The sequence below is a fragment of the Pelmatolapia mariae genome, linkage group LG3_W (assembly GCF_036321145.2).
Source record: "Pelmatolapia mariae isolate MD_Pm_ZW linkage group LG3_W, Pm_UMD_F_2, whole genome shotgun sequence".
Classification (NCBI taxonomy): domain Eukaryota; kingdom Metazoa; phylum Chordata; class Actinopteri; order Cichliformes; family Cichlidae; genus Pelmatolapia; species Pelmatolapia mariae.
The window spans coordinates 64,137,140-64,164,763 of record NC_086229.1 but is presented as its reverse complement, the minus strand read 5'-3'; the positions used below and the strand labels follow the sequence as shown (position 1 = coordinate 64,164,763).

General features: G+C 42.6%; 1 protein-coding gene across 2 annotated transcripts; it reads right to left on the bottom strand.

Moving 5' to 3' along the window:
* Window positions 1–200: 200 nt before the first annotated feature.
* LOC134624713 (NACHT, LRR and PYD domains-containing protein 12-like) lies at window positions 201–27,624 on the bottom strand. 2 transcript variants are annotated; one of them, XM_063469731.1, is made up of 11 exons: window positions 27,540–27,624; window positions 20,844–21,009; window positions 18,274–18,408; window positions 16,549–16,790; window positions 14,647–16,435; window positions 12,630–12,803; window positions 8,332–8,526; window positions 6,432–6,629; window positions 3,526–3,726; window positions 1,237–1,410; window positions 201–563 (listed from the first exon to the last, which is right to left on the bottom strand). In XM_063469731.1, exons 2-11 carry the CDS (start codon window positions 20,981–20,983, stop codon window positions 554–556), a joined length of 3,258 nt encoding a protein of 1,085 aa, XP_063325801.1. In that variant the 5' UTR covers window positions 20,984–21,009; window positions 27,540–27,624; the 3' UTR covers window positions 201–553. The 2 variants fall into 2 exon arrangements, with proteins under 2 accessions (XP_063325801.1, XP_063325802.1); XM_063469732.1 differs by having other exon boundaries at window positions 14,647–16,432.

Genomic DNA, 27,624 nt, shown 5'->3' with positions numbered 1-27,624 from the left:
GGCGTAACTCACACAAACGGGTAACATGAGGCTCAGATGCTTTGGACATGTTCAGATATACTGGACAAAGAATGATGAATATGGAGCTGCAGGAAGGAGGAAAAGAGGAAAACACAGAAAAGATTCACAGATGTGGTGAAAAAGGACACGACAGTTTCTGTTTGTTAGTTTGTTTTTTCTTTATTTGGTAAAGATTCAGAAATAAAGATAAGATCACATGTTAGAATATAATATTAATGTTCTGTAATTACAACAAGTTGTAAAATATTTACAGAGTCAGACAGAGACTGTGCAGAGACTGCAGAAGGACAGCGCAGCAGCAGAGCAGTCCAGATACACTGATGATCCTCTGTCAGATCCAGAGGGACACACAGGGATGATGCTGGACTCTACATTGTGTCTGACAGTGGAGCTGTTCTCTGATGAAGCTCTCCTCTCCACTCCACCTCCCAGTCACGCCGTCTCTACACACAAGCTGCTGCTGCTTCAACCTCTCTGGATCATCAGGACACAGCTCCTCCTCTCTCAGCACACACCGTCCTGTTTACCATCATCACCTCCTCCTGCAGAGAGAAGGAGGAAGAGCAGAGGAGATAAACGAGTGTTTCCAGAAACTCTTCATCAGCTGTCAGTCAGTGATGATGCACATCCAGTATAAAGAGCAGCAGGGACTTCAGTGCTGGGACTGTACTAGGACTCACTGTTGCTTCACTTTTTCTAATCTTTGGATTTTTTATTGAAGTTGATGAAAATGTTTTTCACTCCTAGTTTGAGTTTGGACTTTCATTCATTAGAAGAACCTTGGTCTGTCCACTCTGAGCTCTGTAGGAACCCCAACAACTACCCCAACAATCCAGATGGACGGTTCCAGCTGTTCCATCCAAACATCTGCTCTCACTAAATTCTTCCTCACCTACAGACTGTGTCCTTCACTGCTTTAAACTTGGAAATGAATGCAGTCATTGGTCTGCGTGCTGCTTTGTTCAGAGAGCTGATTGGCTGTTGACAGTGTTTGATCACAGCGTGTCAGCCGTTACTATGGTGACCATAAAGGTGACAAAAAGGCAGAAACAGGAAGTGTTTGTGTCCAATCCTGAAGCCTGTCACCATTCTCCTCTCACAGCTTCACTGAGAAGCTGCAGCTTTACAGGAAACACTGGATCTTTGTTTCATGCTGACTGTGTTTAGTACAATACTGCTGAGAGCACCACCCACTCACTCCATCACTCTACTTACACCAGAGTCTCCAGTCTGTAGTCTGGACTCTCCTTAAGATCAGACAGCTGCTTCACATCTGGATCCTTCAGGTTGCTCCTGCTCAGGTCCAGCTCTCTCAGATGAGAGGGGTTGGACTTCAGTGCTGCTGCCAGATAATCACAGCTGATCTTTGACAAATCACAGCGACTCAATCTGTATAAAGAATGAAAGATGTATAGATTTGAATCTCTGTTCTGTGACTAATTCCTTGAATCATTTCTTCCAGTTGGTCCAACAAGACAGACTAAGTATTGGACATGTGTTGTGGCTCCATTAGGGGAGCTTCTAGATGTGATGTGATGGCCCCTCTGGGTCTGTCAGGTCACAGGACTGAATAGAGCTCAAACTGGGCACACAGTTGTTCCAGTCTGAACCAAAGACTCTATACTGGGACTGAGAGACTGCTTTGACTGCACCCACTGGGACTTTTTAAAGGCTCATGTTCTCACTTAGATCATCAATTTCTACTTACATTTCTTTCTGGGAAAAATGGGGATTACTTTGAAAACAGGAAGTATTTTCCCCAATAAGCAGCCCTGGATTAGTAAATCACTCAAACATGTTCTCAGGCAGAAGAAGCTGTCTTGTTATGAGGGAGAGAAGAAAAAGATTGAGGCACAGAAACTTGTTCAAAGAGAGATAAAGCAGCTAAAATCAGGTGTAAAAGTAAAGCAGAGGATGAGCTGAATAAAGGACACTTAAGGCTGGCTTGGAAAGGAATGAAGTCCATGGTGGGGATGCAGAACAAGGAGCAAAGATGAATGTGATGCTGAATCAGCAGAAGACTTGGACTCATTTGAGTCCCACTGATAAGGTGTTTGTGTGGAAATCTCTTAGTGGGACCAAAGAGAGAAAAAGCCCTGGTCCTGATGCTGTGGGAGGGAAATGATTGAAGTGTGCTGTGAGGAACTGACTGGGAGATTTTCACACATTTTCCAGTCCTCCTTGGAACAACAGGAAGTTCCCAGCATATGGAAACAAAGGTTAAGTGTCCTATGGCACTCAGTGATGATGGTGCTGCGGCCCCACCACCTCCACCTCTTTGTAAAGGAACTAACTGTAATCTGAAGCTTCAAATGGAACTAGGACCTCCTCCACTAGGTGGCAGTGTCTGATGAGAAAGTGTTAGTGGAGCTGGCCTGTAGTCAGAAACAGGAAGATGCAGGATTTGGGCTGAAATGGGGAAAAGTGGTTAGCACTAGTGCCTTAAAGCAAGAAGGTTGTATGTTGAAGCTTGTTGGTCAGCTGGGCCTTTCTGTGGAGGTTGGATGTTCTCCCACAGTCCAATGAAATGCTGCTTAGGTTCATTGGTGCTTCTAAATTGGCTGTAGGTGTGGATGTGAGACCTTGCTCCTCTGTCTCTCTCTGTTGGCCCTGTGATGGACTGCTCACCTGTGCAGGTGGACCACGCCTCTTGCCCTATGACAGCTAGGGCACAGGCTGCAGCCCTGTGAGCCTCAGCTGAATAAACAGTTAGCGAAAATGATTCATAGATGGCCTGAAATCCCCCAGTTAGCAGTTTGGTAGATAGCTATGACATGCTAATCCCATCCAGCAGCTGTGTTCTAACTGTAAGCTGATCCCTGCTGAGCCAAAACACCTTTTAATATACAAATTACAACCTTTAATAGAAACCAATTGGTCAGCATCTTATTAGCCTGCTGTTAGCTTCATTCCACAGAAAACTGAGAGAAACTAACAGAGTTGATAAAGAATAAAGAGAAATGTGCTGATTTAAAGCCTTTGAAGTTCTTCAGATGATCTCTGTCCACTTCTGTCCACTCATTCATTCATGTAAGCTTCTAATGCAGCTTTGATCTTCACAGTCTGCTTCATGAAACTCATTCTAACCCTGAATGTCAGAGTGTTCCTCCTTCTCTTTCCCATCATTCATGCTGGCAGTGGAGGAGATTTGGATGTTGGACTGTGTTTTGGATGATGTGTGTATGTTTGTGTTGGACTGCTGTCTGTAAAGCAAACGGCTATTTTTTTGGATTTCAGTGTCAGACAGACTTTAAGGTGGAATGAAGAGTTTGAGAGTTTCACAGTGAATTATCCAGTGGAGGATTTTTCTTCTTCTTTGAAGGTTTGAAATGTGAACATTGTTCTGCTGCAGTCAATGGACTAAACCAGAGAAGAAGAAAACAGACTTTACCATGAAGATCCTCAGTGTGGATCAGTATAATATCAGCCTGATGTCTGCAGTTTAGTGTCAGCACAACTTTCACATCATATTCATCTCAGCACAACTAAAACATGCTGACTGACCTCAGAGTTTCAAGTTTACATCCTGGACTCTCCAGGAAACCACACAGATGCTTCACTCCTGAATCCTGCAGGTTGTTGATGTTAGATGACCACCGGGAGTATTCACTACTCAGGTCCAGCTCTCTCAGATGGGAGGGGTTGGACTTTAGCGCTGCTGCCAGATAATCACAGCTGATCTCTGACAAACCACAGTTCCTCAATCTGTATAAAGAATGAAAGATGTAAGTTTATTAGACAAAGTGTGAGCTTGGAATCATTCAGTGTTTCATCATCTGTTCAGAGCTGAAGAAGGTTCAGAATGTAGAAGTTTAGAAAATGGAAACTCCAAACAGCTGAAGCCAACAGGAAGCAGCTTCAAACAAACACAACAAGAGAAAAAACTCTGAATGTTTCACATTAAAGTCGTACATTTCTCATAAAAACAGGACAAAGACTTGAAAAAGTCGTGTTTTTCCTTCCAGGAACCACATGGCTTCACTTTTAAAGGTGAAGTGTGAAAGAAATGGACATATTTGAAGTCCAACACCTTTTTCCAGTCACATTATTAAAGCAGACAAACTACAAGCTCATTTTCATTCCAACAAGTCATCTTCTGACCTGGACTAACAACACTGGTCTCTATGTGCAGCTGGCTGTGAGACCAGTGCTCAGGGAGCGTCTACAAAGTGCAACACTGAAAGAACATCACACACTCATTTGCTTCCAGCACTCACACAAACATCTACTGTCAATATTGTCACCAAACTCTGTGGATCCTTTATTGGAAATTCCAATCAAACTACAGAATCTCAGGTTAAAGCTCACAAACTATTTCAACCAGCAGCAAACAGCTAAAACAGTAAATGAGAGCAGCTAAACACACAAAGATGGAAACACAGAGCGTGGATCGTTCACTCGACGGCACGTACACGGACACGCCGTCGGGGCTGAAAGTGGACAGCTCACAGATCCTGAAGCTGCAGGTTTCATCTGTCTCCAACCAAAACTGACTGAACCAGCAGCAAAAGAAGCTCCAAACTCTGCTTCACGTTTGATAAATAAATTAATTCTCTCTGACTTTGGCTGTTACTGCCTGCACAGCTCGCTCGCTCTCAGTGTTCTCCAAGAATAGGTTCACATCTCAAATCTCTGTTTTCTGCATTATTCTCTTGAATATTACGCACCTCATTTTTTCAAAAATGACCTCTGACAGGAAAGTCTAATGTCTGCTGTTCAACACTGAAGAAATGTAAACTTTTTAAAATGATACCAAATTGAAAAACAATGAGCTGTGTCTGTAATACAAGCAGAGATGGAACGATGCCACTTTTTATGTCCGACATCGATATGAATCTCATATACTCGATTTTATAATCAAACTTTTTTTTACTCAAGTTTTAAAAATCTAAACACTAAAGCTGTTCTGTTATACCTGTTTGCAAAAACACACTGCCCCCAAACATTAGACTTTACTGAACTTTGTATTTAAAGTAATATTCAAAAAGTCATTTAAATGCAGTTTTATCCAGCTTTCAAAAACTCTTTGGATGTGAAAAAAAGAAGTGCAACATCAGCACAAAATAATGTTTCTATTGAACAACTAAAACAAACAGGTTGTAGAATGGAGCGTTTTATACTCACAGCTGAACAGAAAGAACATCCAGAGTGGAAAGCAGTGCAAATAAATGCAAACAGGCTTCATGACACTCATGTTTAAACAGGATGGATGTCAGTGTGAGCTGTTTCTATCACATTTAGCCTCACAATCAATTTGTTTCATTTCTATACAAACGTAAATGTTTTTCATTGTTTTGCTTTGAACCATGAAACTGTTTAACAACACAGTTTGTTTCAAAGTCAAACTTGAGTCTGTCCATCGTTCAGTCAGACTCAGCAATGACAGCACACAGACGTCTGAGCTCCATATATCAGCTGTTAAGCTTAACGTAGGAATGCTTTACCAAGAGTCACAGATGAACTTCCACACTAGCTTTACTTCTCTGGGATAGCTTGCTCGGAGAGGCCGCTTTGGCAGCACGTAGCGAGGCTCCAGATGCTTTCAGTGTGAAGTAACTCCACACTGCCAACATCTGGCACACCACAGCCGCTCTATCATGTGACACGTACTGCTCCCACATGCTGAGGTCACTACCCTGGTTACACCATGTCGCAGGTTTGTGAGGTGCTTTGGTGATATTTAATGGATCAGATTACAGTTTTTATTTCTCCCTGATATCCGATCCAGTAATTTAGGTCAGGATCAGACCGATACTGTATATCTGATCGGTCCATCCCTAAATCAAACCTCTGTAACTTTGCTTCACTTCAGCAGCATCAGCTCATGTTCACATGTTGATTCATGGTTTTCTTCAGTTTTTGATCGACTGCAGAATATTTTGAAGGTTATCTGCTATAAAAAGCCAGAAGAGGAAAATCTGCTTCATGTGTTTCTGTTTGATCCTCAGTGACTTTGACACAAAGGCCTCTGCTGTGATGATCACACCTCTGATCAAGTCTCACAGTGTCACAACTGACAAATGATCAGAATTATAATATTTCTGACTGTCTGCTGTGTGCCGTGACCTTTGACCTGCTAAAGAGAGTCAGCTGTGGATTATTCATTGTTGTGTCTGATACTTAGAACCATGAGGAAGAAGCTACACAGTTAATCAGGGTCCACTCTCTCTGAATTAGGAAAGGTGGGCAGGCCACGTGTGGGCCGCGGGCCATACGTTGAGTATCACTGTTTGAAATGTGAACATTGTCCTGCTACAGTCAATGGACTAAACCAGAGAAGAAGAAAACAGACTTTACCATGAAGATCCTCAGTGTGGATCAGTATAATATCAGCCTGATGTCTGCAGTTTAGTGTCAGCACAACTTTCACATCATATTCATCTCAGCACAACTAAAACATGCTGACTGACCTCAGAGTTTCAAGTCCACATCCTGGACTCTCCAGGAAACCACACAGATGCTTCACTCCTGAATCCTGCAGGTTGTTGTTGTTAAACAAAAACCGGGAGTCACTACTCAGGTCCAGCTCTCTCAGATGGGAGGGGTTGGACTTCAGTGCTGCTGCCAGATAATCACAGCTGATCTCTGACAAACCACATTCCTTCAATCTGTATAAAGAATGAAAGATGTAAGTTTATTAGACAAAGTGTGAGCTTGGAATCATTCAGTGTTTCACCATCTGTTCAGAGCTGAAGAAGGTTCAGAATGTAGAAGTTTAGAAAATGGAAACTCCAAACAGCTGAAGCCAACAGGAAGCAGCTTCAAACAAACACAACAAGAGAAAAAACTCTGAATGTTTCACATTAAAGTCGTACATTTCAAACAAGAGTATTTTAAAGACAGCGTCACTGATGATCATCTTCTGCTCAGTTAAAATAAATGAAGCTCTAAAGGGCTCAGTCTTTATCTCCAATAAACAAAGCTGATCATGGAGACCCACCAGGTCAGCTGATCTATGGACAGCACGAGCATCTTTAACTAAGTGTGAGAGGTGAGCAGTCTTTGGAAGCCTTTACTGTCTGGTAGTGATGTTTAAACTCAGAGCAGGATTTGGATCATTATTTTCCTTTTCTTCTATTATTATGTTTAGCTTCTGCTTCACAGATAATCACTGAGATGTTTCCCACTGTTGGACAAACTTTCACAGTTTCTTCATAAAGGAGATCTCCTGTGGAGTCCACCTGTGCACACACAGTACTACCAAACTCATCTCATACTGAACACACACACTTTGTAGGAATCATCAGTACTTTGACTGTTTCTCAGGTTAGCTTCAGGTTAGCCAGTTAGCATTTCTCCAGTCTGAGTCACAGAGCGTCACATGACGTGACAGAAGCTGATTGGTCAGCTGCAGTGATGGTGGTGGAGCAGCATTAACGATGATGCTGTAGAACAACAGGAACACAGGATATCAGACTGTTAGTGGGTTTAGTCATTCCTGCTGCACTGTTTGTCCTTCTTATTGAAGTGACCTGCTGAGAGCTCACACTGTTCTCTGTAGAAATGATGTCAGTCTGACTCGTCACATGTTTGGAGGCATGTTTGATGTTTGCTCTTCTGGAAACTCTCAGTATCAAATATGGAAGATGCAAAGGAGACACGCTCTAGTCTGTAGGGACCTGTTTCTGTAGCTGCCACCATCATTCTACATGTTTCTACATCAGCTTATCAAATCCTGTCTGCTGTTAAAGTCTTTATTTATTACTCTTCACCTGCTTCACTGTCACTGTGTGGGCGGGGCTCAGCTCCACCCACACAGTGACAGCTCCTCTCTGGAGCTAAACTTCTGCTTCATCTCCGCCTCTTTTCTCTTCTTCAGTGTTCTGCAGCCACGGAGCCTCACAGCCGTTAGCACACCCATACCTGACCAGCTAGCATTACCCAGCATGCCGTGCAGCAGTGTCAGTTTGTAAATGTGCAATAATTCCTGCTCCAAACTGTTTCACAGATTGCTGTGTGCCGTGACCTTTGACCTGCTAAAGAGAGTCAGCTGTGGATTATTCATTGTTGTGTCTGATACTTAGAACCATGAGGAAGAAGCTACACAGTTAATCAGGGTCCCCTCTCTCTGAATCAGGAAAGGTGGGCAGGCCGCGTTTGGGCCGCGGGCCATACGTTGAGTATCACTGTTTGAAATGTGAACATTGTTCTGCTGCAGTCAATGGACTAAACCAGAGAAGAAGAAAACAGACTTTACCATGAAGATCCTCAGTGTGGATCAGTATAATATCAGCCTGATGTCTGCAGTTTAGTGTCAGCACAACTTTCACATCATATTCATCTCAGCACAACTAAAACATGCTGACTGACCTCAGAGTTTCAAGTTTACATCCTGGACTCTCCAGGAAACCACACAGATGCTTCACTCCTGAATCCTGCAGCTTGTTGTTGTTCCAAGAATCGGAGTCAGTACTCAGGTCCAGCTCTCTCAGATGGGAGGGGTTGGACTTCAGCGCTGCTGCCAGATAATCACAGCTGATCTCTGACAAACCACAGGCCCTCAATCTGTATAAAGAATGAAAGATGTAAGTTTATTAGACAAAGTGTGAGCTTGAAATCATTCAGTGTTTCATCATCTGTTCAGAGCTGAAGAAGGTTCAGAATGTAGAAGTTTAGAAAATGGAAACTCCAAACAGCTGAAGCCAACAGGAAGCAGCTTCAAACAAACACAACAAGAGAAAAAACTCTGAATGTTTCACATTAAAGTCGTACATTTCAAACAAGAGTATTTTAAAGACAGCGTCACTGATGATCATCTTCTGCTCAGTGAAACTTTGGTCATTTCCTGTTTAGATGAGTTATGTTTGCTTGGGTAGTTGTTTGGTCCTGCTCCTCACATACAAGGTCTTAAATATTCAGGCCCTATCTTATCTTAATGACCTTGTAGTACCATATCACCCTATTAGAGCACTTCGCTCTCGCTCTGCAGGCCTACTTGTTGTTCCTGAGTATTTAAAAGTAGAATGGGAGGGAGAGCCTTCAGTTTTCAGGCCCCTCTTCTGTGGAACCAGCTTCCAGTTTGGATTCAGGAGACAGACACTATCTCTACTTTTAAGATTAGGCTTCAAACTTTCCTTTTTGCTAAAGCATATAGTTAGGGCTGGACCAGGTGACCTTGTATCCTCCCTTAGTTATGCTGCAATAGACGTAGGCTGCCGGGGATTCCCATGATGCATTGAGTTTTTCCTTTCCAGTCACCTTTCTCACTCACTATGTGTTAATAGACCTCTCTGCATTGAATCATACTTGTTATTAATCTCTGTCTCTCTTCCACAGCATGTCTTTATCCTGTTTTCCTTCTTTCACCCCAACCGGTTGCAGCAGATGGCCGCCCCTCCCTGAGCCTGGTTCTGCCGGAGGTTTCTTCCTGTTAAAAGGGAGTTTTTCCTTCCCACTGTCGCCACAGTGCTCGCTCATAGGGGGTCATATGGTTGTTGGGCTTTTCTCTGTATTTATTATTATAGGGTCTCCCTATAAAGTGCCTTGAGGCGACTGTTGTTGTGATTTAACACTGTATAAATCAAATTGAATTGAATTCTGTTAAATTATTGCAGAATGTCCATATTATATCCAAACAAAATAAAAGTGAACTATCTGGCACTGTCTCCAGCTTTCAGATCCACATAACATTAATGAACCACCTATTCCACATCAGTGAACCGCATCCTGACAGCTGCAGCCAAGGTTCCCTACATTGCTTTGATCCCATGGTCCTCATCAGTCTCCCTTGTTAGAAATCTGTGGGGCACAGCGACTGGTGGAATGACGTCTGCAGCCATGGCATCTGAAGAGCTGACTTTTCGAATTAAGTCCTTGAATGGACCCAGAACAGATATCACCTTCTTCAGTAGTGTCCACTGGTGAGCCATGAGCGTATCAGGGAGTCCATATTCAGACACGAATATTTCCAGAGCCCGTTTCTTCATGTAGTGTGACTTGATGACGAACAAACTCCTCATCAATCCGCTGCGCCGTTAAACTGAGGAGTGACATCAGGGACACATTGCTTGTCCAAATGTCTGTACTGAAACTTAAGCCTGAAACTTCCTGCATGTGGTTATGCATGTTTTTTTTACTCTTCAAAATCTTTTGGCATCATTATATCCGTGATGTATGGGCGGCTGGGAATCTCATATCGCGGCTCGAGTATGCTGAGAAGACGGCGAAATCCTACGTTTTCCATGACCGACAGGGGCTGGTCATCCAGAGCGATAACATGAGTCAGAGCCTCTGTTATTTTAACTGCTCGTGGATTTTCTCTTGACATTTTTTGTCACTTTTCCAAAACCTGAGTTAAAGTTGGCTGCTCTGGTTTTGCGTTAGCCTTAGTAAACTTGGTGTATTCCAGCACATGATGTGTTCTCAGATGTTTTATTAAATCGCTTGTATTGAACGATGTACTCTCCTATCTACCTGTCCCCTGCACAGGATGCCATCCTGTATCTCCTACATAGAGCCCACTCACACCTGGATGGGGGAAAAGGCACAATCAGGATCCTGTTTCTCGACTTTTCAAGTGCCTTTAATACCATCCGGCCGTGTCTGCTTCAGGAAAAACTGAACAGGATGCAGGTGGACCCCTGCCTGGTCGCTTGGATCTCTGACTACCTCACTGACAGACCACAGTACGTCAGGCTGAAGAACATCACGTCTGACACTGTGGTCAGCAGCACAGGAGCCCCACAGGGACCTGTGCTGTCCCCTCTTCTCTTCACCCTGTACACCTCTGACTTCTGCTACAACTCTGAATTATGCCATATTCAGAAGTTTGCAGATGACACAGCCATCATGGGGTGTATCTGGGATGATCAGGAAGAGGAGTACAGAAGTCTGGTGAGGAACTTTGTCACATGGAGTCACACAAACCACCTGCAACTCAACACCTCAAAGACTAAGGAACTGGTTGTGGACTTCGGGAGGTCCAGAGCAGGTCCACTGCCAGTTCAGATAGAGGGGGAGGAGGTGGAGGTGGTCACCACATACAAGTACCTCGGGCTGTGGGTGGACAACAAGCTGGACTGGTCATGCAACACACAGCACCTGTATAAAAAAGCCCAAAGCCGACTGTACTTCCTCAGGAGGCTGAGGTCTTTTAACATCTGCAGGAAGCTCCTGAGGATGTTTTACCAGTCAGTGGTTGCTGGAGTACTTTTCTATGCTGTGGTGTGCTGGGGGAGCAGCACAGCAAAGAAGGACTCATCCAGGCTGGAAAAACTGATCATGACGGCTGGCTCTGTGGTCGGCATGAAGCTGGACACTCTGGTGTCAGTGGCAGAGAGAAGGACACCAAAAAAACTGCTGAACATTATGGACAATGCTGGGCAGCCTCTGCACACGGCCATAAACAAACAGAGGAGCCTGTTCAGTGACAGGTTGCTTCTCCCAAAGACAAGAACCAACAGACTTAAAAAGTCCTTTGTCCCACACACCATCAGACTGTTTAACTCCTCTCTGGAGGGGAGAGGGAGGAGAAACAGGAGGACAGAGGGGGGAACAACTGAGCTGTGGTGCCTCTTCACTTCACTGTGCAATACTTTTTGTTAATATCCAACAGTGCAATAGACTTCAATACTTGAAATGTGCAATTCCCTTGTATTCTTATTCCTATTTATTCTATTTATCCCTTTGTATTCTCTGTATTTATATATGTCTCTGTATTTATATATGTCTCTGTATTTATATATGTGTATATATGGTATATTTCCGCTCACATTCTGTAACTTCCATCAGTGCTGTGCTATTGGAAACCGAATTTCCCAGAGGAACCCACCCGAGGGATTAATAAAGTTTTATCTAATCTAAAACCTTACCAGTACACAATTTGCACTCTGCCTTGCTTCTGTCATCTTCACATATTATGAAGTAAGTCCACACTGCCGACATTTTGCTTAGCGTAGCTACAGCAGCCTCCAGTTTGTTTGTTTTTTATCTGGAGCCGCCAGTCTCACTTGCCTAACCCTGTTCCTGTTCAGCGTGACATGTGCCCCCAGCGGCCAATCTAAAAAATTACAACTGAAATGACAAGCCACCCTCTGACTCATGAAATAAGTTGGTATCGGTTAACTTTTACAATTATGAGTACACACACATTTTACAGTATTGGCCCTGATAACTGATACCAGTATCGGTACATCCCTATTTATTAGCTTTGACATTCATGTCTTTCTTTTCTCTCTTTCTGTTTCTAAACAAGCTCAAAGTCTCTGCAGCCTGGTTTTATTTGCTATCATCAGATCTTCAACAGCCTCATTCAAGTTTCTCACACACTCTACAGCCTATTCAGTACTGACTTCATCTTCACTGACTGATAAAGCACAATATGAACCTGTGCAGGGTAAAAACTGTCCTGTCAAACATCTCCCCATCACCACTCCACTTCTGTCAGCCTTTAAACGAACCCTGCTCAAGTCTGTCACTTCTATTTGGAGCCAAGGGGAAAAACTGTTGTTTAGTCGTTTGGAAAGACACAACATTTCTGAAAGCACTCAAACTTCTTCACATTTGTCTTCAGACACATCTTGAACAATTAGGAACTAAAGAAAGTTTCAAAGATCAATCAAAGATCTGAAATATAGAAAAACAACAACAGCTGCAGTCAGTGAACTCACCTCAGAGTCTCCAGTTGACAGTTTGGACTCTCCAGTCCAGCACACAGAAGCTTCACTGCTGAATCCTGCAGGTTGTTCTTACTCATGTCCAGCTCTGTCAGATGGGAGGGGTTGGACTTCAGGGCTGAGGCCACAACTTCACAGTGAGTCTCTGAGAGTCCACAATTATACAATCTGTGATTATGGAAAATATAAAATGTGTTATTATAAAAGAAGAAAATCTGCATTATAAACACAGACTGAATGTACATGAAGACAAAACAGAGTGACGTCATAATCTGATGAACATCTGCTCTTCACATCTGTGCTTCAGCTCCTCTTACTGTGTTCAACATGACACAATGATTCAGTCTCTCTCAAACCTTCAGACTTTTAATGAGAATCTTTGTTTGGCTTTAATTGGCAGATGAGGGAGGAAGATGGCGTCACATTTAGGCTTCCATAATATCCACAGTCTGTCAGTGAGATCTGATCTAGAGTCAGAGTGAAGAAACACATTCAGACTGTTTCCTGTTTTGAATCCAGAACATTTTGAATGAGTTCAGCTCAGTGAAGAGTTCCAGCTGGAAAGATGATCTCTGTTTGCTACCTGCTGCTGTCAGGTACGACTGTTCATGTCCACACGCAGGAAAAATCTGCTGACTGTTACCAAACGCAGCAGAAATCTCACCACTGGACAATAATGATGAATGAACTCAGAGCTGCTGATATCAGATCTGATTTCAACTAAACAAAGAAATGATTGGCTCATTTTAGCTTTCTGAGCCATTAGTCTGCAGGTGTATCACTAGTTGGCAGAAAAAGATTTGTTTTCCTGTTCTGGGCTTCAGTGTTTATGACTCCAGATCCAGGTGACAGCAAGTCAAAATGATGTTACCTGTCTGTGTCCAGCAGCAACCTGTGTTCACTTTGAATATTGTTATAAACTGACATGGATCAGTTTGTCTTTGGCAAAAAACACAGCAGTGAATTCCATCAGCAGAAAATAGGGACGATATTTCAGCAGCAACAACTAAACATTGAACAATCAGCTCTGTGATTAATGAGGACATGAAGTCAGACATTTGTCATTAGGAGCAGCAGCAGGAATGAGAGTGAATCCATGTGCTGCTGTGACATCAGCGTTAGCTCACATATTTGACACATGTTCAGTCCAGATGTCAGCAGTGTCTTCTCACTCAGTTTGTCCCACTGTTGGCAGTAAGAGAGCACAGCTGGTTCACCTCTGAGCCCTCACTGAACCACAGGACTGTCACTCAGGGACGTCAGTGCATCACACTAAAACAGAGTCTTCCTCAGCACCTTCATCCTCACTCACCATGTTTATGCCACTAAACTCTGTCTGTAGTTTGGTCTGTAGTCAGAGGAGAAGCTCAGACGGTGACTGCTCTGGATATTTGTCACTGTTTTGAACATTAGAGTTCACTTCACTACAAAGAAGCTCTTCATAGATTCTTATTTCTGTCTTCTCTCTAACAGGAGCGTCTGAATGACCAACAACAGCAGATTTAAAATACTGCCCCCTAATGACACAACACAGGTACTACATGTAGATGTGAGTAAATGGCCTGTATTTGTATAGCGCTTTACACGTTCAGTCATTCACCCATTCACACACTGGTGATGGCAGCTACATTGTAGCCACAGCCACCCTGGGGCGCACTGACAGAGGCGAGGCTGCCGGACACTGGCGCCACCGGCCCTCTGACCACCACCAGTAGGCAACGGGTGAAGTGTCTTGCCCAAGGACACAACGACCAAGACCGTCTCGAACCGGTAACCTTACGATTACAAGACGAACTGCCAACTCTTGAGCCACGATCGCCCCTGTTGTGAGTCTACAACACACAGCGTACGACTACCAATGCAGGATCACACACACTTCCTGATCAACAGAAAATATCATTTTATGTGAGAATCTCAAAATAATGAGAGTCGTTTAGTACTGTGTATATCTGAAGAACTAAACTACTAATCTACACTAATTAATGATGTTAATGATCACATCTGGACTCACCCAGCCTTTCTGCAGTTCCTCACAGCTGCAGTCAGTCTCAGTCGTCCCTCTGCTGATGTTTTGTACTTCTGCAGGTCAAACTCATCCAGAACCTCCTCTGACATCTGCAGCATGAAGGCCAGAGCTGAGCACTGGATCTCAGAGAGTTTCTCTGATCTGTTCTCTGACTTCAGGAACTCTTGGATCTCCTGAAATAATGAGAGGTCGTTCATCTCCATCAGACAGTGGAAGATGTTGATGCTTCTGTCAGGAGAGATTTTATAACTGTTCATCTTCTTCAGGTTGTTGATGACTGTCTGGATGGTTTCTGGACTGTTGTCTGTCTGACCCAGCAGACTTCCTAAGAGTCTCTGGTTGGACTCCAGACAGAGGCCATGAAGGAAGCGAACAAACAGGTCCAGGAGGCCATTTTTACTCTGGAGGGATTTCTTTATGATTTGCTTGAGAAAATCATCCAGAGATGACTTCTTGCATGTTTTTCCCAGGAAGTCCTTCAGCTCATCTGTCTTCCTGTTGGTGTAACAGTGGAACATGTAGACTGCAGCCAGAAACTCCTGAATGCTCAGATGAACAAAGCAGTAAACTGGTTTCTGGAAGATCACACACTCTCTTTTGAAGATCTCTGTACAAACTCCTGAGTACACCGAGGCCTCTGTGACATCCAGACCACACTGCTCCAAGTCTTCTTGGTAGAACATGATGTTTCCTTTCTCCAGATGTTCAAACGCCAGCCTCCCCAGCTTCAGAAGAACTTCCCTGTCAGCCTCCATCAGCTCCTGTGGACTCATCTCATGTCCCTCATGGTACTTGTTCTTCTTCCTCTTTGTCTGAACCAGCAGGAAGTGTGAGTACATGTCAGTCAGGGTCTTGGGCAGCTCTCCTCTCTGCTCTGTAGTCAACATGTGCTCCAGAACTGCAGCAGTGATCCAGCAGAAGACTGGGATACTACACATGATGTGGAGGCTTCTGGATGTCCTCATGTGGGAGATGATTCTGCTGGACAGCTCTTCATCACTGAATCTCCTCCTGAAGTACTCCTCCTTCTGAGCGTCAGTGAAGCCTCGTACTTCTGTTAGCCTGTCAACACATGTAGGAGGAATCTGATTGGCTGCTGCAGGTCGGGAAGTTATCCAGACGAGAGCAGAGGGAAGCAGATTTCCCTCGATGAGGTTTGTCAGCAGCTCACTGACTGATGACTTCTGTGTGACATCAGACACAAGCTTCCTGTTGGTGAAATCCAATGAAAGTCTGCTTTCATCCAGTCCATCAAAGATGAACAAAAGATTACACACAGTGAGCTGCTCTGCTGTGACGCTCTGTAATGTTGGATAGAAAACATGGATCAGCTCCAGGAGACTGTACTGCTCATCTCTGACCAAGTTCAGCTCCCTGAATGAAAGCAGAACCACCGCACTGATGTGTTGGTTTTCTAAGCCCTCTGCCCAGTCCAGAGTGAACTTCTGCACTGAGAAGGTTTTTCCAACACCAGCGACGCCGTTGGTCAGAACCACTCTGATGGATCTCTGTTGGTCAGGTAAGGCTTTAAAGATGTCCTGGCACCTGATTGGAGTGTCATGGAGGGCGTCCATCTTGGAAGCTGTCTCCAGCTGCCTCACCTCATGTTGGGTATGAACCTCTTCACTCTGTCCCTCTGTGATGTAGAGCTCAGTGTAGATCCTGTTGAGGAGGGTTCTACTTCCTGTTTCATCACTTCCTTCAGTCACACTTTCACATCTCCTCCTCAGACTGATCTTATGTTCATCTAAAACCTCCTGCAGACCAACATCTGCTGAAAGAAAGAAAAACAATGAGACTAAAGAGAAAGAAAACTCTTCAATGTCTGAACAACAACAAGAAAGTTTTCAGAAATGAGTCCATCAGCAGACAGATGTTCAGTCTTACTTTGTACACAGCTGCTCTGACTGGCTGTCTGCAGTCCAACTCTGGTTCTGGATCTTTCTCCACACTGGGGACAGGAGGAGTCTCCTGATGAAGCAGACTGGTCCCAGTATGAGGAGATGCACTGTCTGCAGAACCAGTGTCCACAGCTGGTAGAGACTGGATCCTTCAGGACGTCCTGACACAAAGCACAGCAGGACAGCTGTTCCTCCTCACAAACACCACTCCTCTTCCTCTTCCTCCCTCTGTGAACACATTTCTTTATCACTAAAATTATTTACTGTCAGTGACAAACATCCAGATTTGATGACACTGTGCAGAAGCTCTGATGGTCACAGAGAAAAGTCAAAGTGGAGAAACTTGTGTTTGAATTCAGAGTCAGTGTTTCCTTTGCTGTTCCTGTCTTATTAAACACAGAGTGATCAGCCTACAAACTGCACAGTAAAAGCCTTCATCACAGAGCTGATTATGTCCTTCACTGGATGTACTGGAAGTCTGGGATCCATCACTTTGAACTGACCTTTGACCTCCTCTAAAAACTGTGGTGGAGCAGCGGTGTCACATTCAGAGCTTTCAGCTTTATTTTGAAAGAGTTCAGTCAGCAGGAAGTGAACTTCTGGGTTCTGATTTTCGTTCTATTGTTTTACAGAAGTGAAGAAGAAGAACTAAAAGCTTTGAAATGATCTGAGTGATATTTTTGATCATTGCCACCAAATTGAGTTCAGCCTCCAGCAGTAACTTTGTTTCATGATGCCTCCCTGATGATTTGATGTTTGATTACAAACCTGTTTATGTGTTAGACATTAATCAAATGAACACAGGCAGAAAAAAGAAGCCAATGAAACAAATGACACAGTGCAGCAGTAACTACAACCACACGTTTCTGTAGATCCTGAACATCAGCCTGGAGGAATCTGACCTCAGGTCTGCACACAGTGGAGCTTCACCTCTGGGATGATGCTGCTTCAGCTCCTTCTACAATCAGACAGAATGTTCTGCACCATCAGGACACAAACAGAGAGGAGCTTCTATCCTCAGACCATCCAAGTCCTAAATCAGAACATGCTCTCCTCATAGCATCACCATCAGGGTTTAAAACAGGACCTTACATCATGTTCTTGTCTCACTGTCATATTGCAGATCATATCTGATTCATTATGACGTCACATGCTGCTACACTGATCCTGCTGCTTCATTACTGCTGATATTACTCTGCTCACTCTGTTCACTTACTCTGTTTACATCACTTTGCTCATTTGCTTTGTTCTGCTTGCACTGCTCTGTCAGTACATGTTGTGCTAATGTGGCACAAAGCAGGTTAACATTACATCTGCACAATGTTTCATTATTTCATTTAATGATTGTTTCTAATGTTTTGTCCAGTCACAGGAGCAGCTCAGCACATTGCACTGTGTTGTACGTGTTTGGACTCTTCAATCTTCTACATTTCTTTGGAGATCAGCTCAGTGGCCTGTTGAGACCTTCTTTCTGATGACTCAGTTCAGATTATTATCCTGATACTTTCTTTTAAAATGTGATGAAATCATTTATCTGATGTTCTGGCACAAATACACCAAAACAGTCCCAAACAGCATAAACCACCATGTTACACACAGTGTAATAAAAATACAGGCAACTACGAATAAAAACACTTTTAAAATATAAACTGAAATTGTAAAGTGATCACAGAATTTCAAACACCCATAAATGAGTCAGCAGCTCTCTTACATGGTCAGCTGAGCTCCATGAATGAAGAACATTGTTGGTGCAGGTTCATGACTGAAGTCTGGAGGAAGTAGGCTTTTGGAACAGTCACTCCTCAGAGACACACAGCTGGATACTGGAGACTGTGACCTCTGACCTCTGCAAATACAACCACATCACATTCATATCACATGAATTACTGATTAATCTCTGTTTAAAATCCTTTAAGCAGCTGCAAACACACAAACTGGATAATGTGATGGTTTCTATCAGCAACAGTTATCACAGATTAGAGTACAGACGGCTGCAGAGACATTCACAGCAACACAGAAGAAATCATTACCTTGGATTGCATTACTACTAGGATTAATACTAGAGATGGCACGATACCACTTTTTAATGTCCGATACCGATATCATAAATTTGGATATCTGCCGATACCGATATGAATCCGATATAGTGTGTTTTTAATCAATAAAACTGTTTTTTTAATATCTTGCTGCATTTTGTATAAGTTCATACTCAAGTTTAAATAAACAACAACACTAAAGCTATTCTGTTATACCTGTATGTAAAAAATACACTGCACCCAAAATATTTCATAGTTCAGCAACACTGATCAATCTAATAAACTTAAACCTGCTCCATCCTCCCTATTCTGGTATTTTAAAGAGTACTTAGCAGAAATATTAAGCAACCTAACTAATAGGCATTCCCCCCCCCCACCTCTGTCCCCTTCTGGCTGCCTGTGCCTCAATTTTATCTCACAACTTAGACATTCACATTACTCACACTGTCATAACACATACATATAGGATCTTGGGGGTGGGCATGCAACACGGACTCCAAATTACCATCAGGGTGTACACCTCACCCCTGGCGTCGTTGCCCACCTCTCAATTTTAAATACACGTAGACATTGAGCGCTAGCAGGAGGGGCTATGCGCTTACCTGCTGCTCTCTGGCAGGTAGCTCCATGCCCTCCTGGGTTTTAAATGCACCTTAGAACACACATGCATCAACACTACATATGAGCGGGTGGAGGGAGGTTTGGAGTCTTCACACACCCCCGTTCTCTGCGGCCTGCTGGAGCGGGGGGGCTGGGAGGAGGAGTTGGCCGTCCGACTGGGGTCTGGAATGTGGGGCCTCCCTGCTGCTGCGGAGTCGGGGCGGTGTGCTGAGTAATTGCATATGAGAGCATGAGGGTGGGAATGGATGTTTGTGTCTATATGTCAGGTCGGGTGTCAGACGCCACCTCTCTGGGGACATCTCAGGCCCTCCAAGGTTTGGAGGCCTATCTCCCCCCACCACTTCCCCTGCCAGTGGCGGATGCCCTCAGACATCGGTGCGTTGGTGGTTCTTTGTGTCCGGGGATGGGCGTCCAGGTACACACCGGCTCACTCGTTGGTGGCTGCTTATCGGGGCCTGGAGCCTGGAGCTCGCTCGGGCCACTTCGGGGGTGGGGTGCCCTTGGCCTCTCGGTCTGGGGCTCGGTCACTCTGGCACAGCTGGCTGCCGGTGGAGCTCACGGGCACGTCACTGCAACCCCCCCTGGCTTCTGCTCCGCAGCTGCTGAGTGACCCCTCATCTGGGACTCTCCTCAGCTCTTTCTGGCATAGTGGCGCGGCTGCCCCTCTGTTGGTCTTCCCTGGTCTCTTGTGCTCTGAGGGCCTCTGGATGTCTGGAGTTTTGATCTCCTACATACCTGCTTCATGCCCTGGAGGACGGGGCAGTGGCCCCCCACATCCTCTAGCAGATCATTACATGAAGGAACCTTTTAAAAACAAGCGCGTCCATGCTCACAGGTGTACACACGGGTGATCTCACACACAAACTACACCCTTTTTGGCTCCTACCTTAAAGCACACTGTGCGCTGTCGATCTTACGTGCTGCACAATAATGTTTAATATTAAGTATTTACTGTTATATTCCCATATATCATTGTGATGTTGTTTATTCTGTTGCTCTCGTTTTCTTCTGCTTGTTCTCTTTTTTCTTTCTCAACAGGTGATCCAGGTGATCGATATAAGTATTTTTTGTCTGCTTATTTTGTTGGTTTTTGTATTTTGCCCTTTATCCCTGTTCCTCTTCCCCGCTGTTTTTCTTTCCCTCTTTCTTTCTCCCTTTTCTTTCCCCCAGTCAAGTCTGTCCCGTATTCAGAAAGTGAAAATAAAATAAACAATAAAAGGTGAATCAAATAGACCATTACGGCAAGGCTGGGATGGTCTATTTGGTAAAGTAAATCCGTTGGGCATCTTTCTTCGCCTTTAGACAATAATTGTGATGGCAAAAGAGCCAAACGGGACAGGCAAAAAATAAATAAATATGAGCTGAGTTACGCGTGTAGCAAGTTTTGTGAGGTGTTTTTTTGATATTTAATGGATCGGATTACATTTTTTACTTCTCACCGATATCCGATCCAGTAATTTAGGTCAGTATCAGACCGATACTGATACGTAATATCGGATCAGTCCATCTCTAAGTAATACTAGCATTATCGTACCCGGACCACCATTAGGAATCATTTATGATGTCACTGGCAGAACACATTTATAGAAACAACCTTTGAACTCTGACTTAGCAGCTCTCTTACATGGTCAGCTGAACATGAATGAAGTTCACTGTTGGTGCAGGTTCATGACTGAAGTCTGGAGGAAGTATGTCTTTGGACCAGTCACTCCTCACAGACACACAGCTGGATACTGCAGATGCTGCTCCGTCCTCTTCCTCCATCTTCTTGATGTCAGGGTGGAGTTAGTCTGAGAGGTAAACACACACACTCAGAGGTGCTGTTGTACTGGAAGCATCACACTGACGGGTTTCTAATGTTGGAGCTTTGGCCCTAAAGTCCAAACCAGTTATTTTAGAGGCTCAAAGTCTTTAGAAAACACCAAAACCATCACATTATTTAATAAGTACATGATCAGGTGGATGAAGGAACTCAGTGTGTTCGGGATCATCATCATGGTGAGGAGCCCACATGTTACGGCTCCTTTGCAAAGAGAAGCTGAGGATCCCTGCAGGAAGTGAGCTCATGAAACCAAAGTGCTGTTTAAGAGCAGGATGACTCTGTGTTATTGGACCTGCTCTGTGTTCTACATATGATCAATACTTCAAATATCTGTAAACATGTCATCTTATATTTGTTGCACTTTGTCACATCTGTCTTTAAAAATAGATTTTAATGTCACTGAGAGTTCTTTTCTACCTTTATTGATTTATTTTGGAATAAATTAAATATAAAGTCAAAAACTGCCTGCAGCTTCTGCTCTGTGACAGGAAACTACTGTCAGGCTCAAAATGACTTCAGATTATTCATCACAGACTGTTTATAGATTACAGGACACGTTACAGTTTTACTGTCGCCATTTTAGTTGAAAAAACGCTGTGAATGTCTTACTGTGAATCTAAGCGCTCATTGGCTGATAACTTGAGACTGACAGGTGGTTATCCAATCAGTGTGCGGCCTCATACGGACATAAAACTCTGTTTCTGAAGGATTTTCAGATCAGACCTGATGTTTCTGCTACAGCCTGTTTACCGATATAATCAATATCAGATATCAGAGCAACAGAAACGTCGGTGATCAGGACGCCGGGACTGAGAACAGGAAGTGGCTCAAACGTCACACTTTCTTAAAGTCAGCCTGAGCTCCTGTGACGCAGTTGAGGGGCGTTCCAAGATGGCCGAGTAAGTACACGCTTACTGCCGAGCTTAGCAAATGTAACCGTATAATACGGTAGGAAGACTGTGTCAACTCAGACCTTAAAAGCTTTTTCGGTATTTAAGCAAGAAGAGAACTGATTTTGGTCAAAAAATGTCACAGCGTGACAATAAAAGAGCCTCGTCTAGCGCTAAAACGAAGCTACTGCTAAAGGCTAATGCTAGCCAAACAACTGGGTCGGTAAACCCACTGCTTGACAACTGCCATGACTATACGGCTCTTTCACTACCTCTCCCAATAACTGAGGACATGATGGACGAGTTTCCACCTCTACCCGTCTCACCCAGCCAGTCTCCGGCGCCAAAGAAAGCGATGCATTCAAAGGTAGATAGCGTGGATATTGTTGACACTTTATCAAAGCTAATAAATGAAAGAATGGATGACCTTGCACTACAGATTGCCGGGATCAGAAAAACTGTGGACTTTGCATGTGAAGAGATAAAAGATGTCAAATGCAGAGTGGGCACTTTGGAGCAGAAAATCTCCAAAGAGGAAGAGCGTATGGATAAACACCAGCAAAGAATCACAGATCTCGAGCGATACTCCAGACGGTGGAACCTCAGGCTGTTTGGTGTCAAAGAAGAGCAACAGGAGGATACATGGAAAGTTGCTGTTGAGATTTGTCAGGCCGTGTTGCCTGAATGTAAAAACCAACTTCATGACGCCATTGACACCGTACATCGGGTCGGCTCCAAACGCCCAAACAACACCAGTCCCAGACCTATTATCATCCAGTTCATCTCTCGCAGAACCAGAGATAGCCTGTGGAAAGCAGCCAAGACATCTCCATTTTTGAAGGAGAACTGGGACTTGAAGTTTGCTGAGGACCTTTCCAGAGAAGACAGGGAGCGCCGGAGCAAGTTGTGGCCCATTATCGAGAAGGCTCGCAGAGAAAATAAAAAGGCCTATTATGTCGGATGCCGGGGTTTTGTTAATGGGACAGAAGTTTTCCCGTCTTCAGAATGAGAGGTGAATATGGGCGAAGCGAAGGAATAGAAAAGGCCCTACGATGTTGCATAGTTGCTTGGACTTGGTTGACTGTTTTTCATTGATCCTATGAGTCTATGCCTCATTTATAATGTGAGGACACTCTAAGTTTCAGCACCTGAGTTGTATCCTAAAAAATATTTTGTGTATTTCTGCCAAGTTATTTTTATTCTTGCAATGCTCGGTCCCTTAGTGAGGTTTATTTTTTATTAAGCACACAATATTGGTTCCTTAAATTTCTAGCTGTTTATTTTTTGTTTTCTTAATTGTCATTTTCTATTGTTTCCCTTAATGCCAGGGGGTTGAGACAGATCTGTAAACGTAAAGCCTTATTTTTGTTTGCTAAGAAATATAAAAGTCATTTTTGTTTTTTCCAAGAAAGCCATTCTGTATCTGCTGATGTGAACTTCTGGAAGTCTCAGTGGGGTAACGATGTTTGGTATTCGCACGGCACAGAAAGGTCAGCTGGGGTCACAACTCTCAAAGGTAGCTTTGAAGGTATTGTTCTACATTCAGATTGTGACTCTTTGGGTCATTATATTTGTCTGGTAGTAGAATACAATAACTCCGTTTACATAATTGTCAATTTATATGGCTATAATACCAAACCTGAAAATGATAATTTAATTGACTCTTTAGATACAAGGATTAGTTTTTGGCTCTCTAAATATCCCAGTTCAAACTTAATAATTGGAGGAGATTTTAATGTTTCGCTGAATGACACTATAGACAGATGGCCCCCAGGACAACGTTTTAGGAAAAATTTGCGATTGGAAACATTTATGGATAAATTTAATGTAACTGATATTTGGAGAGACAAATTTCCTGATGATATATCATTTACCTGGAGTAACCGTTCTGGTTCAAGGAAATCGCGTATTGATTTCTGGTTGATATCAAGTAGTCTATCCAAGGACAGTGTCACGGTCAATATCCTTACAACTCCACTTACCGACCATAGAGCAATATATATTAACCTGCAACTCTTTCCTACTATTGCAATTAATAGATCCTCATATTGGAAATTAAATAGCTCGCTTTTGAGCCATACATTTGTAAAATCTGAAATCACACGACTGTTGAAACACTTTATACACAAGGCTAATATTGAGAATTCCTATAGCACAAACTGGGAAATTTTTAAATTTGAGACAAGTAAAATGTTGAGACAGTACGGGGCAAAAATAGCTAAGTCAAGGGCAGCAGAAGAAGAAAATCTAATTGTTCACATTTCCGCAATATATCAACTGCCACCAGACGAGGTCTCGGAGGAGGATAGATTACATCTTAGGTCCTTTCAATCTAAACTGGATGAGCTCTACCGCCAGAAAACTGAAGGTGCTTTCGTTCGTTCCAGAAAAAGATGGATAGAGGAGGGAGAGCAGAATTCTGCTTATTTTTTCCGCTTAGAAAAACATAGATCCAAAGCCAATACTATCCACAAATTGAATATAAATGGTACGGTCAGTGATGATGCAAAAATTATCTCTCAATTTTGTTGTAATTTCTACTCAAAGTTGTATGAATCCAATTATAACGCAAAGGTCGCTACCCAATTTATTGACTCTGTAAACAATGTTGAAATGATTAAAAGTGCCGATAGGCTTTTTTGTGATAGTCCAATTACTGAAAAAGAGATATTGACATCTATTGAATCTCTTAAAAACAACAAATCTCCAGGCACAGATGGGCTGGTGGCTGAATTCTATAAATCATTTTCTTCTCAGCTTGCCCCCTTTTTGTTACAGGTTTATAATGAAAGTATTGAAAGGGGCACTCTTCCTCCCAGCCTTACTCAAGGACTTATTACTTTAATTCCCAAACCTAAGAAGGACCTACTTTTTATAGACAACTGGAGACCAATAAGCCTCCTTTATAATGACTATAAAATATTAGCTCTTTTGCTAGCTAGTAGAATTAAATATATTTTGGATGATATTGTAGACGAGACACAGTCTGGTTTTATGACAAACAGGCATATCTCCAATAATATTAGACTCGTCTTGGATGTTCTGGACTACTCAGCACTAATATCTGATGATTCATTTATCCTTCTCCTGGACTTATATAAAGCCTTTGACTCAATTGAGCATGAATTTATATTTCTTACACTTCAGAAATTTGGTTTTGGTGATATCTTCTGCAGAGCTATCAAAACTCTGTATTCCAATGCTAATAGTTCTATTAGAATGAAAACTGGCACCACTTCTCGTTTTAGTCTTAATCGAGGGGTACGCCAGGGTTGCCCGATTAGCCCTTATCTTTTTTTACTTTGCACCCAAATTCTTGCCTCTCATATTTCGAATAGCCCTGTGAAGGGTATAGACATAGCAGACAGAGAGATTGTCATCAGTCAATTGGCAGATGATACCACAATTTTTCTTAAAAATGACAGCCAAGTGCCAATTGCTTTACATGTCATAGAGGATTTCTCAAAAGCGTCTGGATTGGTCCTAAACTTAAACAAATGTCAATTATTACCTGTCAAAGAGTGTAATGTTCAGAGTATTTGTAAAATAACAGTTAAAAATGAAGCAACATATTTAGGTCTGATTATCTGCAAAGATCCAAAAGACAGAATTTTACAAAATTTTCCCCCAATTATTAAAAAATCTCAAACCAAATTAAATCAATGGTTGCAGAGAAGTTTAAGTTTAAGAGGAAGGGTATTGCTCTCAAAAGCAGAAGGTCTGTCTCGATTGACTTATGCAGCAATTTCTCTGCATGTGGACGACAAAACGTGTAAAGATATCGACCGAATGCTCTTCAACTTCCTCTGGAAAAACGGGACACATTACATCAGAAAAAGTGTATTGATGAATGACTATGAACACGGTGGTCTCAATGTTTTGGATTTTACTACTCTAAACAGTACATTTAAGATTAATTGGGCTAAACATTTTCTTAAGAATCCAGTATCCATTTGGAATTTTATTCCTCATTACATTTTCTCTAAGTTTGGTGGTCTAAGTTTTATCTTGGGTTGTGATTATAATATAGATAAGCTTCCAGAAAACCTTTCGATGTTTCACAAACAAGTTCTATTAGCTTGGTCCCTTATATATAAACACAACTTTACACCCCATACGTATTCAATTTGGAATAATAGGAACATAGTGTATAAAAATAAATCATTATTTTTTTCTAGGTGGGTTGAGAAACGGATCGTTTTAGTGAAACAGCTGTTTAATCCTAATGGGCAGCTGATGTCCTATTCAGAATTTTTAAACACCTATAAATTTCCAGCCACACCCAAAGAATATGCCATAGTATTTGATGCAATACCTACGGGTATTGTAATGCTTTTTAAAGGTATTCAACCCTGCATATCATCTGTTTCTCTCCCCAACCCTTTAGATTCACACGTAGGAAGAATCTGTCTAACAAGCCATAGTAAAAATAATACGAATATTCGTGCTTTGTTCCAGACAGAATCTTTAACTATTCCACATGTTGTCTCTTATTGGAACTCCTTTGTCAGTGACATTAACTGGAAAAGAGTATGGACAATTCCTAACAAGTATCTGGTAACAAATAAAGTGAAGGAAGTCTCATTTAAAATACTGCATAAATTTTATCCTGCTAATCATTTCATGATAAAGTTCAAAAGGGACATAAATGTGAACTGTGGATTTTGTGGAAGCCATCCTGAGACTGTGCAGCACCTCTTCTGGATCTGTTCATACGCTAGAACATTTTGGAAAGACTTCAGTAGATTCATTGCTGGAAATCTCTATAAAGACTTTACTGTGAAATGGGAAAATGTTGTATTTTGTTTCTTTCGAAGGCAAAAAAATGAAGATGTTTTCTTTATAATAAATATGTTAGTTATCTTAGCTAAATTTTATTTTCACAAATGCAAATACAGTAACAGAAAGCCTAATTTTAAACATTACTATACTGATGTTTTATGTTACATAAAGTTAATTAGTGGATCACTTAACAAAAAGGCTATGAAAACTATTACTATTTGTAGTAATTACAAATTATTTGAATGTTTGTAATTCCTTGTATTACACCCCCTGGCATATGTAAATTTTGTTCTGGTTGTATACATGTTCTGTATACTGTTTCCTAATAAAGTTTATTATATTAAAAAAAAAAAAAAAAAAAAAAGCTCCTGTGACGCAGTTTCTGTCGCCATTTTAGTTTTTAAAAATGCCGTGATAAGGGCGGGTCTTACTGCGAACATACGCGCTCATTGGTTGATAACTTGAGATTGACAAGCCGTTATCCAATGAGTGCGCGGCCTCTTCCCACATAAAGTAGTTTCCTTTGAAAAACCAAAGTCTGATTATTTTTGCCTCCACGGACGGAGCCTGTTGTTCCCGCCACAGAGACACAGTAACGTCAGAGCGGTGTTAACACTCACCCTGCCTCAGCACAGCTCTCACTCTCCTCCTGCTCTCTCACACTAAATGGAGGCTCAGCTAAACTGCGCACTTCGCTTCACTTCCTCTTTACTTACAGGAAACAAGCGCTCAGAGGAGCCGACCGGCCTCACGTTTCACCCACAGACACGAACAGCGTGGAATTATTTTATGTCATAAGAAGAAACATATTCATGTTAACACTCACCTGCCTCAGTTCCACCTTCCTCCTCCTGCTGCTCTGAACGGAGGATCAACACTTTCACTTTCACTGCTCCTCCCTAAACACAGCT